Here is a 13,692-nt window from a genome sequence, read left to right as displayed (position 1 = left end):
TTCAATTTTTTTGTTTTATATACTTTGTTCATCTCGAAAAAGTATTTTTTCTTTTCTTTTTGTTGTTCTTTATATTAGAAGTAGCTTCTCTGCATCCTGAGCTAGATTTATTACACTATTTGATGCTTTTATGAATTTGTTTTCTATATAATTGCGACTGTTTGATTCTGTTTCCTCGAGAAAATACCTGTGATTATTACAGTGATTGTTAAGTGTCAATACATTTTTTTTGTATGCAAAAAAAAAAAAATACTCTCAGTTGAATAAGTTTTCATATATACCTATAATTCACCATTAATCCAAAACTATTTGCTGTTCCTCGAGGTGAGGGATCTGCCATCCAATTTATTCGCCACATTACCGCGCCGTTACGTAAATGAAAATTTGCTACGAACAAAAAAAAAAAAAAAAAAGAATAAAAAAATATAAAGAAAGAAAATACAAACGAATTATTAATTCATTAAGAGATTTTTGTAAAACAATTATCGTCAACGTGATGAACATTTACCGACGTTATTTAAGGCATAGTTTCGTCTTTTTTCTCTGTACAAATACCAAGCGCAGGCTCGCATCAGTGGTAATTTTAAGGCTACTTCTAAATTTTGTTTATTTGTCCATAATGAATTGTTGAAAATTTTTTTTAAATCCAAAAATAAGTCATTAGATTTTAGTATATTTTTTAGTGTTTCTTGTTCACTGGTTGTAAATATATTAGCAGGATCTGTAAAAGTACAAAATCATGAATTTTCGTTGTTTCATTATTTTTCTTTCTCATATTTAGTTTTATAATTTATTTAAAAAAAAAAAAAAACAAAAACAAATTACCTTGCTTTATTTTTTCGAGAAGCCATAGTCGGAAATTTGGTATTGGCGATAAACTAGACAACTGATCGATCATCGGGAACTCATTGGTTACTTGTTTGGCAACTTCTTTAATTAAGTAGTTACCGAGTTCTATACCCTGTGATAATGATCGATAATTAGCTAGTGTTCTAGCAATGAATTTAGCAACGATATCTCTGTTATATTGTAAAGATCGTAAAAAAAAAGGAAGAACAAATAAAGATTTCGTATTGTAAGGATTGCTTCGTTTTTACTGATGGGAGAGTATTAAAAAAAATAAAAACAATACAGCAAAAACTTTCTTTGAAGTTTTTACTGTATTTTTTTTTTAATTACCTGTAGTCCACGTTGAGTAGAAAATACCGAATAAAATATTGCTGCTTTTATTTTATTTTTGTCTTCTTGAAAAAAAGAATGAGAAATTTCATTTTTACCTAAAATTCGTTTTTCTGATATTTCTATTTCTTTTACGCTACCTATTAATAAAAGAATAGCTTTAAATATTATTTAAATATAGATGGCTTTTTTTTAGTAAATTTTGTATGTAATTTAATTTTAATATATATTTAGTTTAGAAAAAAATTAAACAAGTTTTTTGTTTAAACTTTCACCTGGAATTATATCACATAATGCAGTATGTAAAACTACTAGCGGCTCTCTTGGCATCGAAGGATGAGTAAAAACAAAACATCTTCTATATGGACCAACTCTTCTTTTTAGATCAGGCCAATTTCTCACTGGATGAATAGCTTCGTTCTCAGAAATCTTTTAAAACTCAAAAATGTTTAAATAAAGAAAAAAATTTATAATCTAATATAAAACTTTTTCTTTTAAATTTAAAAAAAAAGGAATAAAAAATCTTATTGATGAGAAGACACAATTTTGAAAATATGGTAAAAAGAATTATTTCAATGATACCTTTTGTAAAATATCACAAGGACTTTGCCATGTTATTCGTTGTACATGTAAAAATCCTACTGAAAACCAAAGTAGCAATAAATCTCGTAATATTATATCAAACTCTTGTAAAATTGTAATTTGATTTGAATCTCTTGTTTCGGAAATTAATTGCTGTAAAAATTAAAATTTACAATAACTCATTCAATTTACTAAATATAATATTGTTTATAAAGAATGTTTAGAAATTAAAAAATTAATTTTTCAATAATTGAAGAATGATAAAATTACCAATGTATCGGTTCTTAAATCAACCAAAAATTTAATGCCATTTTCTAATCTTCCCATTCGAGTAAATAGCCAATGATAAGGAGGTGTTAATAAATTTCTCAATGCACGTTCCCTTGTAATTAGTTGATTTTTTGTCTAAAATTTTGTTAGAAAAATAAAATCTTTTAAAAAGTATTTTAATTTTTTTGCTATTGAAATAAATGTTTATTTATTTTTACTAAGATAGGATAATTACGTCAGTAGAAGCTAATTTTTCAGCAGTTTTACAAATTAATGTATGATCGACACCATATGAACTAGCTAAGGTATTGAGAAATTCATCTTTCTCTGATTTTGAAAATAAACTGTATGTATAACATACAGATTTAATTTTTTGCTGAAAGAAAAAAAAGAAACAGTTTTTAAATAAAAAATCATTCATTTTTTAAATAAAATTTATGACAAAATAAATAATTACAAACCTCTACTATCCAATTGCTAATGTTTGTGTCTTTAAAATTGATAATTTCTTTTAATTTATCATTGATTGACACATTTGAACAACTTCTAATTATAGGAATAATTCTTCGTGATTTATCTAACAAACTTCATTTCTTTTTTATTAATATAGATATACAATAATAATGATAATTACTTATACTAATAATTTATTATTATCAATAATTAAACAATATGTAAACAATGGAAAAAAACAAATCTAACCTTAAACGAACAAGTTTTATGTTCATCATTATTTATTCAATCAATATTTACTTTTCCTTTGTATTTGATATCTATTTTTTATTAAATTGTTAATTACTATTTTAAAAATATATTAAATTCTATATAAATAATTATAATAGCAGAAATAAATTGTCACCAAATGTTTTATTCATCTGTCACAAATTTAATACCGCCAAGGTCGAGCTGCACATAATAACACGTGACGTCATTTCTCAATATGGCCGCAAGCTGGTGTAATTTTTTTTAAACTTCTTATGTTAATATAAATTATTTCTTTAAATAAATTGTTTAATATTGTTTTTTATTCAATTATTGTTTTTACTATTTCATTCTATTAATTGTTTACAAAATACTTTTTGAATAGCATTATACGTAAAATACGAAGTTTACGTTTACGTAAGAGCATTAAATTGAGGAATTCGCTACCCAACCCTGGTCTCATTGCATTTGCGCACGTTCATTGGTCCCCATGCTAAACCAATGGCTGGGACTTGGGCCGAGAGCGACGCGCGCAGCGTCAGTATGCATCCGGTAGCGGAGGGGTAAGTAGTAAAAGCTCTAAAAGAGAGAAATATAGAACAAAATTTTCTCAAAAATAAAACGGAAGTTGGTTTATTGAGTCAAATATTGATTCTTGTGTTGTATTTTCGATATTTCTTTGCTTATTTTCAGTGCTGGAGGCTGCTGTGTCGAAAATTTGGCTTCCTGGAGGTGACCACGACAAACACGATTTGGCGCCAAATTGGGGAAAATACAGCATTGGATGATGGTTAGTATGAACAATTTAATGACTTTTTATTGTAATTATTTTGGAAAATATATTTGTTTTTGTTAATGCTATTGTTTCATGCTTGAAGGGATTGGGGGGGGGGGGTGGAAAAGCAATAAATTCGATTATGTATTGCATGGATTATAATAATTATGTATCCGGTTAATTATGCCCTTTCGGTTCAAGTGAATTTTCCTTTTGTGATATAACCCTAAGTACATCCATAAAGAACATTGCATTTTTAGTGTAGGGGGGGTGGTGGGTCAGCTAACCTTTAAAAAGTGGCGCTAATGTATGCGCAGTGAATAACACGAGTGAGGGAGGTGGGAGTTGAAAAAGGGTTAAATTAGTGCAATGATTAGTAGTTTTCGGGAATATTTTACTGCAGTAGTGTTTTGATTTTTTTGAAATGATGTGAAAGTATACGCAGAGTTGCAGTATTTTAGTTTTACGTTAATTATGAGCAATTAAAGCAACAAACGGCATTCTCGTTTGTGAATCGTTTGTTTTACTGGAAACAATACACCGACTTTTGTCTATTTCAAACAATATAATAGGCGATATTTTAGATGTTATGTATTATTATATCAGTAAATTAGTGAAATAGACAATTGCTATTGTTTCACTAAAGAAAGGACGAAATGAAGAAATACTACACTTGTAAGTTAAAAGAGGTTATGTTCTAAGAAGTGGAATAATTGTATAAATATATTTTATACAATTAATATTTTTAATAAGTCTTCCATAATTATTACTCTAGTAAATATTTAATTTATATTTTAATAGGATTTCAGATATGATATTAAAATAAAAAATTTTACTCGAATCTTATTAAATTAACGATCTTATAAAACTCTATAAAAGTTTTTGCTTTTATTTTTTTGTCTCGGCGTGGATTTTCAGTCGTTTATTGTAATTTTTTTTTATTTTTTTGTTTTCATATTTGCTCATTTGGAAATTTAGTAAAATTTTGAAAAATAAATTATTTTATTTTTTTTACTGATTAAAATTTTTTCAGGTAGTTTTCGAAAATACTAAACTTGAGAAGAATTGAGAAATGCTGAGAAAATCGTTCGCTGTGTGAATTAAATAGGAAAATTAGATGCTGTGCAGACTTGATATCTCTACTTCGTAGGAATCTATAATTAGTAAGTCTTTATTTTTTTTGTTTTTGTTTTAAATAACATAGTGACATGAATAGATATGAAAATTTGATATCACGAAAAATTGAAAATTGTATATATTTTTTAATTAAATATATGCATATATAGGTAGGGAAGCTGATGAATACTATTGTTTATGTGTCACTGTGTTATTTCTTTATTTTAACAAATTATTTATTTTAAATAATTTTATTTAAATAATTTTATTAACAAAATTTTCTATTTGAAAAAATTTATTATTAGTTTGATAAAATAAAATTATTATTTCACTCGATTTAATTGGGAATTGTTCATTTTGGCAACATTTCGCTTTATCTGTATTACAAGTTGTATTTCAAAGGAATATTTGGTTTGAATAGTTGGATCTTCATTCTTTATTGGTCCTTTGATTATTGAAATGTTTGCGATTCATCTAAAATTAGTCAATGGCGAAGGGTATCTGAAACAAAAGAAGCTTTGCTCTAATTAATTTGAATGTTTTTTAATTCCTATTCTATGGAAATTATATGACAGTTTTTGAAAGCAACCTGGCTAATTATTGATTATACATTAAATTAAATAATTTCTAAAAAAAAAAAAAATTAATTTTAAATTAATTTTACTTTTGCATTTTTTCTATAATAGCTTTATTCTTCTTCCAATCAATCATGTGATTTTTTCTAGAATAATCAGAAGTTATATTTTCAATTTTGTACAACAATTTTTTATTATAATAGAAAATATCTTTATTAATTTCAATTCTTTCTTTAATTTTATCTTTGTATGTTGCAATCGTGTTATTCCAACATTCTACTTTTGGCTAAAATTATTCAAATGAAAGTAATATTAATTAAAAAAATTTGTTTCATTAGAAGAAAGAAAACATAATTTAAAAATTAATTTTCGAATAGCAGTATGGAAGTACCTTAGAACGGTGAATTATATTTAATTTTTCCATGAGATTCATATTTTCATTGTCTAAATTTTTAAATCGTTTTGCAATTTCCAATAATTTCTTTTCGTTGTAATAAATATCGAGTGGAAATTTTGGTGGTTTATTGTCAATTTTTGGATTAGCGTACGTAACATTTACACGATGTTCCGTGTATAATTTTAAATCATCTTTTTCTACATAATCTGGAACCTGATGAATAAAAATTAGATGAGCTAAAAAAATAAATATCTCTGAAAGTGGTTGTTTAAGAGGTTCTTTTTATTGAAAAAAAAGTTACCTGTCCAGGAAGGAAACGTGATTTAGGTTGTGGTCGAAGGGTTTTAGTCAATTTATCAAAATTTTTTTTCTCTTTACCCTTTACTCCCATTTTTGAAAAAAAAAATTATTTACAAAAAATTTCGACTTTGTACGAATTTAAAAATTTAGGGTTAATTTCTATCGTATTTTTAATTCTTCAATTGTTTAAAATTGTTTTCAAAATTCGTTTTCGAACCTTAAACAAAAAGGTTATTAATATCAAAAATGAAAAATTTTAGTGAAAATTCCGTTAAACGTACAATTTAGAGAAAAAAAAAATCTCAGAAATTAAATGGAAAATACATTTTTACATTCTTAGATAAATTATGAATAATGGCCCTAATCAGCCTGATTGTAATGAAAAAGAAAACAATATTTTTAAAAAATCCGATGTAAGTTAAATATTTTTTTTTCAAAATGAAAAATAGTTAACGATTAAAATAAGTTTATCGTATAAATTAAATTGAATCATTAAAATGAAATAAAATTAATTAATAGAAATAAATTTAAATAAATTAATTAATTCGAAAAATAAATATTCTAATTATAAATGTCAGCGGTATTTCTTTTTAATTGTAGAAGGATCAAAAGATAAGAACTTTAATTTCTGAATTAAACGCTTTAAAAATAAATTCAGCTAAAAAACGGTGGGAGGAAAAAAGAAATGCTTCAATAGAAATCGCGAACTTATATGGAGAAAATTATAAATTGTCTGCCACAGTAGAAGCTTTAAGTCGAAGTTTAAACAAAAGGCATTGTCAGAATGTCATTCTTAAAGAAGAGAATGAACGTTATAAGAATGAAAAAGAAAGACTTTACTTTCTCTTAAAATATCGTATTACACAAAACGATTATCTTTCGAAAAACACGTCTTCAGAAATAATGACAATCGTTGATAAAACAAAAAGTTTGGAAAAAGAAAATATTGATTTAATAAAAAAATATCAAGACGTATTAAATATATTGGAAAGTGAACGTGAAAATTGTGTAAAATTATTAAAATTTATGTTTCTAAAAACTTTTCTTTCTAAATATTCTAATAATAATGATAGTGACAATAATTCAGATAAAAATTCTTCTCATCTCACTAAAGATGTATCTGTATTATGTAAGTTAGAAAATATTGAAAACAATTACTTTTCTCAAGATGATTTTCATTTAAATGAAAAATTAAAATCTGATCTTGAAACAATTAGTCAATATACTCCTTTGTCCAATTTAGAAAATTTAATAATAATATTGATTCGCCTTTATAAAAAAAAGTTTCTAAAAGAATTTGAAGAGAAAATTGTTCATTCAACAGTTCAGTTTCAATCACCGCTTCAATTAAAGAGTATTAATAAAACTCTTGAAACTAATTTCCTTTCTTTGTCTTTGAATTCAAGATGCAAATCTGATATTTCCTCAAGGAGAAGAAAATACGTGACTTTATCGAATTGTCAAATTATTCGTATTGTACATTCAAATCGTGATATTCAACAAAAAATAAGTTTTCCATCAAAGAACATTGAGTATTGCAATAAAAATGTAAATTTTGGAATAAATGAAAATATCACAGCAACTTTTGAGAATCTGAAAAAATGGAAGGAAGTTTCGAATAACGTTATTGAAACTTTAAATAATAACAATGAAAAAATAAATTATTTTGAATTTTATTCCCTGGGAATTGATACAATGTGGAATATTATATATCCGATGATTAAATTTGATGAAATTTTCACAAGTAAATTTCATGATTCTTTAATTATGAATAAATTAGTTGGCGCTAGTTTAAAATTTAATCAGAGGAAAATAAATAATTCTCCTGTTGATAATGAAGAAAAAGTTGTAGATTTTGAAAACTTTTTGCCAATTGAAGATAGTTTGATAATTGAACCTGTTTTAAATCTAAAGGAATTTGATTCAAATCTACAAGAATCGATTTTGAATTTAAAGGAAAGTGAACAAAAACCTGTTTTAAATTCAGAAGAACCAATTTTAAATCTAGAGGAACGTGTTTTAAATCATCAAAAATCGGATTCAAATCTTCAAAATGCGTTGAATGTAGAAGAAAAACCAATTAAAATTGCTAAATTAGAGTCAGTAACTAAAGCTCCAAATTATATTGATGGAAAAAAAGGAAAGTTTATGATGAATAAATCTTTATCTAGAATTCCAATCGCATTGTCAAATGTCTCCAAGGGATTAAAGAAGACACGAGAAAAAAATAAGATTCAAGCTCAGAAGAAGGATTTAAAGATAAAAAAGGAAATTGACCAAGTGTCTAATATAAATTGCAGAAAAGAAAAGAATGTCAGATCCTTATCTGCGGAACGAACATCATTTTCTTGTCAGGAGTTAAAAGGAATAAGTGGAAATAAAAATAAAATGGAGAGAAGATCAAAAATTCCAGTAAGAAAGAAAAAAATTGAAAATATGAACATGGAAAAAAAGGATTATATTGGTGACAAGAAGACAAATCGAATTACTAATGTGAATTTAAATCCAAAAGTTGTGGAAAATTTTAATACAGAACAGGAGTTTAAACAAGAAAAAGAAGAGGAGAAATCGATTTTGGAAAGTGAAAATATCAAAATTAAGAATACGAAGCAAATTGTTGAAACAAAATTTAATTACAATGAGATAAATAATACAGAAACTATGAAAATCAAGGAGAATGAGGAAAAAAAATTGGAAAATGATAAATTCTCTCTAAAAAGTGAAATTCAAAAAAATGTTAAAGTTAAAAACAACGAAATTGAAAAGACAAATCTAAAAATGGAAAAAAAGACTAAAAGAAAGAATCCTAAATTCTTAGATGTTGATTATAAAAATCTTGACGAGGAAAAAAGGAACGATGAAGAAATAAAGGATCAATTAAGTGAAACTTTGTTGCTGAAAAGGACGAATTGCTCCACATTGATCGATCGAAATTCATTTTCACTAACTACTCAAATACTAAAAAGGTCTAATAAAACAATTAAAGAAACGAATCCCCCAACGAAAATTGTTTTTATTTCCAAGATTTCGCAGGAGTCGATGCCGAAAATTCAATTAGAAAATCAAGGCAACGTTGAGAAACAAGAAAGTCAAACTTCAACAATTCAAGAATTATTTGAGGAAAATTTTATTTCTAAACATAAAGAAACTAAAAATCATGAAAGACGAGAAGAAACATCAAAAACTGAATTTTCAAAACATAATCATTCAATGATAAATATAAAAGATATTAAAGCGATCATTGATTCATTGTTAAAATCAAAAATTTATCAAAAGAAATTCATAATAGTCGAAGGAAAGAAAAAATTAATGAAATTTGCTGATAAGAAACGTAAAAAAAAATTATCAAGAAAAGAATTAAATTCGGAAATAAAAATAATTCCCCAAGCAAAAATATTGAAAGCGGAAAATGGAAATTTCAAAAAATCTACGAATGAATCGATGAATACTGATTGGATTTCAAGAAAAGAATCTCATTTTGGTAAAAATATTATTGAAAATCAAATGATTTTAGTTGAAGATAGTAAAATATCTCCGTTAAAATCAATTTTCATTGAAAATGAAGGAAATTTTGAGACATTTGAAATGTTATCAGAAAATTCTTTGTTTGATTCAGAGAATAAAAATGGAGCTTACTGGATTTCACAAGCATGTTCAAGTTCACGTCAGTCAAATGGTGGAAAAGAGGAAAAGCAGTTGAGCAATAAAGTGCACTCAAAGGAAATGAAAAAAAAAATAAAACTAAACAAAATTGAGAATTGTATTGGAAAGTCGAGTATAGTGAATTCAGTGAGAGGTGAGGAATTTATTCGAGGTATTCAGCAATCGTCGTCAGAATCGAGTAAGAGAGTTTCCGATTGCAAGGCACATTCGGAAGATTTCGATTCCAGGAAATGCACACAAATGAGCAGGGACAGTGGTATGTGAAAATTTCTGACGATAATTTTCATCGTATATAAATTAGTTATTCGTAAAATTTAGATTGCAAATTAAATTTACAAAACAAAAAAAGTATTTTTTTTATTTTGTTTTTAAAATTTTAATTTAATTCTCGAATTTAAAATAGGGATATTATTTGAAAAATGGACAGATGAAATTGAAAAAATAGAGGCATGGAATATTCGTGTAAAACATTATTTGAGTCAAATAAGAATGAAATTATTATTGGCGGAAGAAAAAGCTGAGGAAGAATGTAGTGTAAAAATGTTTCAGAAAATAAACTATTCGCTAGGGGATCGAAAAGAGCTGACGTTACGAAACACGGTGAGCTCTTTTAAGTGAATTTCTTGATGAAAACTTTTTCTCAAATTGATTTACTATAGTTTTATAAATTGAGAAACTTGATTTTCTATTGGTGACTTTTATGTACTGAAATAGTATTTGAATTTTTTTTTCTTTTTTTTTTTTTTTCTTTTGAAGGCAGAAATTATTATAGAAAATAACTAATTAATTTATTTTCTTATTGAGGTCGAGTACGGAGATTCAAAAAGAAATAATATTTCAAAAGATTACGTAAATGTGGATTTGCAGACAATTTGCCGTGATATGAAAAGAGTGACAAATATAATAAATAATCATACAAGTTCTCGTTATTTGAATCGTCATAGTTTTGAAGATTATTATTAAGGTGTGCTGTATTTGTGGGGGAAAAAAAATAAGCAATAAAAAAATCAGTAACAAAGTTATTCAGTTTGACCCATGGGAAGTGACTTTGTCATAAAGTATGCCTTTGATCTCAGGATGCATCTTTTAGATTGTATTATACAGATAAGATTACTGTGATGTCCAGAGAAGCGTGTATAGAGAGTTTTCGTTAATAAAGTCACATCGCAGGTCTTTATCGATAATTTCTAAAAAGATATAAGGTAAAAGTTTTCTTTATATAGAAAATGTTGCAAAAGCATCTTATAAAATTTAGATTGTATTTTCTTATACAAAAAAAAAAAAAAAAATTAAATTATCAAACTAATAATAAATTGTTATAAATTAGAGAAATATTTTCTATCGGAGTTTTTTTTTTTTTATTCGGAGGTTTATTTTACAAATTTTTATTAGTTGACAATTTTTTTCTTCTCAAAATGCATTCATGTAAGTTTTAGGATCATAAAAGTAAATCAGACGCCGCGTGGGTGAATCTCAATATATGCGCGAGAGAGAAGGAGAGAAAGTAATGAGAATTTAGTGTATATCTCTTCCCATCCTATCCGTGACTTACGTTTTTTATAGTGCTTTTACATTTTGTGGGTTTGACTAAAGCCTTAAGTCACGTTCCTGTTTTTTCAAGGTGGATCCTTTGATAAAGCCTTAACACGTTTTAAACGTATACATACTGTGCCATACTGATCCTTTATGTTTTGAAGGGTTCCATTTTTATTGCCTTCATCTTTTTTACGACTCCCAGTAGCGTTTTTTTTTTTTTGGGGGGGGGGGGGGGAATTATCCAATCTCTTAATTTAAGTCATATTTCCTGTGTTTCGAAAAACTAGAAATTCTTTAGAAAATTTTAATTTTCATTCTAAAATTTTTTCTACTTCTTTGGTTTACTATGAGAAAAAACAAAAAAGATTACATATTTTTAATATATTATTCATTCATATGTATTTTAAAATAAATGAATTAATAATTAATTGATTAATTATTTGAATAGTCGTGTATATAGAATAAAATGAATATAATATGAAAAATTGCGCGAGTGAAATAATGTTTTGCTGAAGATAGAGACAAGTTAAATGGAATTAAGAGTAATGTATGCTGTCGATATATAACTTGTTTTAGACAAAGTACAGATAGTGAGTTTAATTTCAGGAAGTTATACAGTGCTCACGTCAATTATATTGATTAAGGGCATTACGTAGGGTTTATAATATTCTTCTAAAGACCTATGACGTCATTTACCTGACGACAGCTGGTATATATTCACTTCAATCATTGGTCGCTCGTAACCTTTACTGGCGGTCGATGTCCATGTCTTCTCGATTGCTTTTAGGTCTTCTTTTTAATTTATAACTTGATCTAGTATCCATACTTATACCATATTATTTATTTATATACTTTTCTTAATTTAAAAAAATAATTTTAAATTTTCTTCTAAAAAAAAAATTGATTTGTTTGGTCTCTACAAACAAATAATTTTCTCATTCGATTTTTTTCTTATTTATATATGTTGGAATATAATATACTCTTTTCGTGCATTAAATATTATCATATTTCTCGTCGTTCAATAACCTATTATATATATATACACCATGTGAGTAATATATAAAATATATAATACCTCATTTAGATGTTATACGGACATTAAATAAAATTGTCTCTATAATACACATTATTATAAATACAATAATTTATTAAATACATACGTACACTGAAAAAAAAAAAAAAATTACTGTGAAAATTTATCAGATATTTATATATTTATTTAATGTTTAATGTCAATTTTTCAAGCTTTATATATAAATTAGTTTTCATGAGAGAGAAAGAGAAGTTTAATAAATAAAAAGAAGAATAAGAAGAGAAATGTTAATAAAAACAAAAGACAGAGATATTATTTTTAATGAAAATGTGAACTTTTGCGGGTGTTGTCAGAAAAAAAAAGTAAATGGATTTCTCAGCTTCGGAATTACATGCTCATTATTTTGATAAGCACGTTTCGTGTAAAAGAAAACATATATAAAAAAAAATCGTCAGACATTTTCTTTCATGAAATATAATCTGAAATTTCTTGAAGGGTTGTTTCATATATACCATGCAACCCACGCGCGACCTTCAATTTTGCCAAAAAATCTCGCACATACACATCCGGCTTAGATACTTTATCTTCTTCATTCGTATTATGTAGAGACAATTAATATTTATTTATTCTTTTCATACATCATTCATATCAATTTATTTATATAAAGTATATTATATTTATAATATTCTCTTTTTTTTATATTATTTGAGAAAGTGTTTCATTAGGATAGCATCATTGATGATTTTTGATATGTTTATAAATGTATTGTATGTCTTGGGTTATGAAAGATATAACGTATCGTATATCGTTCATGAAATGATTGACTTGTGTGATCGAGGTAAATATATATTTTATACTCTCCATTGATTCAGATAAGTGGTTTTTATATATATATATATATGGTGGTAATAATGTAACACCTTTGCTTTGTACATATTCTTAAGGTCGTCTGACCTCACTTTTGTTTCATAAATGACAATTGTTATACGTACACCGCACAATTTGCGTCCCACTCGTTTACAGTAACGCGCCACTGCGTCTGACTGCGTTGACCTTTTCCACTGTATATAACTATATATGTGAATCCCATTCTCGCGTCAGACACACATGCCCATTACTACTGATTTGTACCACTTGTGTCGCATTGAAAATCCTCTCTACTACTTGTTTCTCTCTGTCTCTCTCTCACTCGTTGTCTCGTCTGACTCGCAATATTCTACCTCTGCATTTAATTATATTATCATCAATTTGCGTTGAAATTTAATTCTCATTCAATTTTTATATTCTTGACGATTCAACATTATTATTTAAATTACATCAATTTATTAAAATTATAATTATGTAAAAAGTTTTATTAATTTTCTTTTATATAAATGTTTATTATAATTTTTAATTTAAAATTAGAAAACGTCAACATTTCTGTTGGTTAAATTCTGTTTATAGTATATATACAGTAAGAAAAGCTCCATGGTAGTCATAGGAAAGCATGCGTTACGCATAAGTTTGTCTCACTCGCACTCATGGGCTGTGACTACCATGGAGCTTTTCTTACTGTATATGTACT

The 13,692-nt window shown here is 26.3% G+C and overlaps 3 protein-coding genes across 7 annotated transcripts; 1 reads left to right on the top strand and 2 right to left on the bottom strand.

Annotated features, from left to right (window-relative positions):
• Positions 1–19: 19 nt before the first annotated feature.
• Positions 20–2,952, bottom strand: LOC127278838 (malonyl-CoA decarboxylase, mitochondrial-like). Of its 2 annotated transcripts, XM_051300762.1 has the most exons (12): positions 2,891–2,943; positions 2,734–2,804; positions 2,493–2,616; positions 2,267–2,407; positions 2,032–2,166; positions 1,762–1,914; positions 1,455–1,608; positions 1,180–1,319; positions 826–961; positions 509–721; positions 282–387; positions 20–187 (listed from the first exon to the last, which is right to left on the bottom strand). In XM_051300762.1, the coding sequence occupies exons 2-12, from the start codon at positions 2,760–2,762 to the stop codon at positions 70–72; spliced, it is 1,449 nt and encodes a 482-aa protein (XP_051156719.1). In that variant the 5' UTR covers positions 2,763–2,804; positions 2,891–2,943; the 3' UTR covers positions 20–69. The 2 variants fall into 2 exon arrangements, with proteins under 2 accessions (XP_051156719.1, XP_051156718.1); XM_051300761.1 differs by having other exon boundaries at positions 2,734–2,952.
• Positions 2,953–4,934: 1,982 nt separating this feature from the next.
• Positions 4,935–6,045, bottom strand: LOC127278727 (uncharacterized). Of its 4 annotated transcripts, none has more exons than XM_051300559.1 (4): positions 5,898–6,045; positions 5,591–5,809; positions 5,289–5,485; positions 4,935–5,140 (listed from the first exon to the last, which is right to left on the bottom strand). In XM_051300559.1, exons 1-4 carry the CDS (start codon positions 5,985–5,987, stop codon positions 5,095–5,097), a joined length of 552 nt encoding a protein of 183 aa, XP_051156516.1. In that variant the 5' UTR covers positions 5,988–6,045; the 3' UTR covers positions 4,935–5,094. The 4 variants fall into 4 exon arrangements, with proteins under 4 accessions (XP_051156516.1, XP_051156517.1, XP_051156519.1 ...); XM_051300560.1 differs by having other exon boundaries at positions 4,935–5,125; XM_051300562.1 differs by having other exon boundaries at positions 4,935–5,125; positions 5,289–5,345.
• A 996-nt stretch (positions 6,046–7,041) lies between these two features.
• Positions 7,042–10,581, top strand: LOC127278726 (filamin A-interacting protein 1-like). Its single transcript, XM_051300558.1, has 4 exons — positions 7,042–9,377; positions 9,513–9,815; positions 9,963–10,159; positions 10,364–10,581. The coding sequence occupies exons 1-4, from the start codon at positions 7,592–7,594 to the stop codon at positions 10,520–10,522; spliced, it is 2,445 nt and encodes an 814-aa protein (XP_051156515.1). The 5' UTR covers positions 7,042–7,591; the 3' UTR covers positions 10,523–10,581.
• Positions 10,582–13,692: the final 3,111 nt, after the last annotated feature.

The sequence above is a fragment of the Leptopilina boulardi genome, unplaced genomic scaffold (genome assembly GCF_019393585.1).
Source record: "Leptopilina boulardi isolate dan_hultmark-lab unplaced genomic scaffold, ZJU_Lbou_2.1 LbouV2_211, whole genome shotgun sequence".
NCBI classification, from domain to species: Eukaryota; Metazoa; Arthropoda; class Insecta; order Hymenoptera; family Figitidae; genus Leptopilina; species Leptopilina boulardi.
The sequence above is the reverse complement of the archived record's forward strand: the minus strand, read 5'-3'. Positions and strand labels throughout refer to the sequence as shown.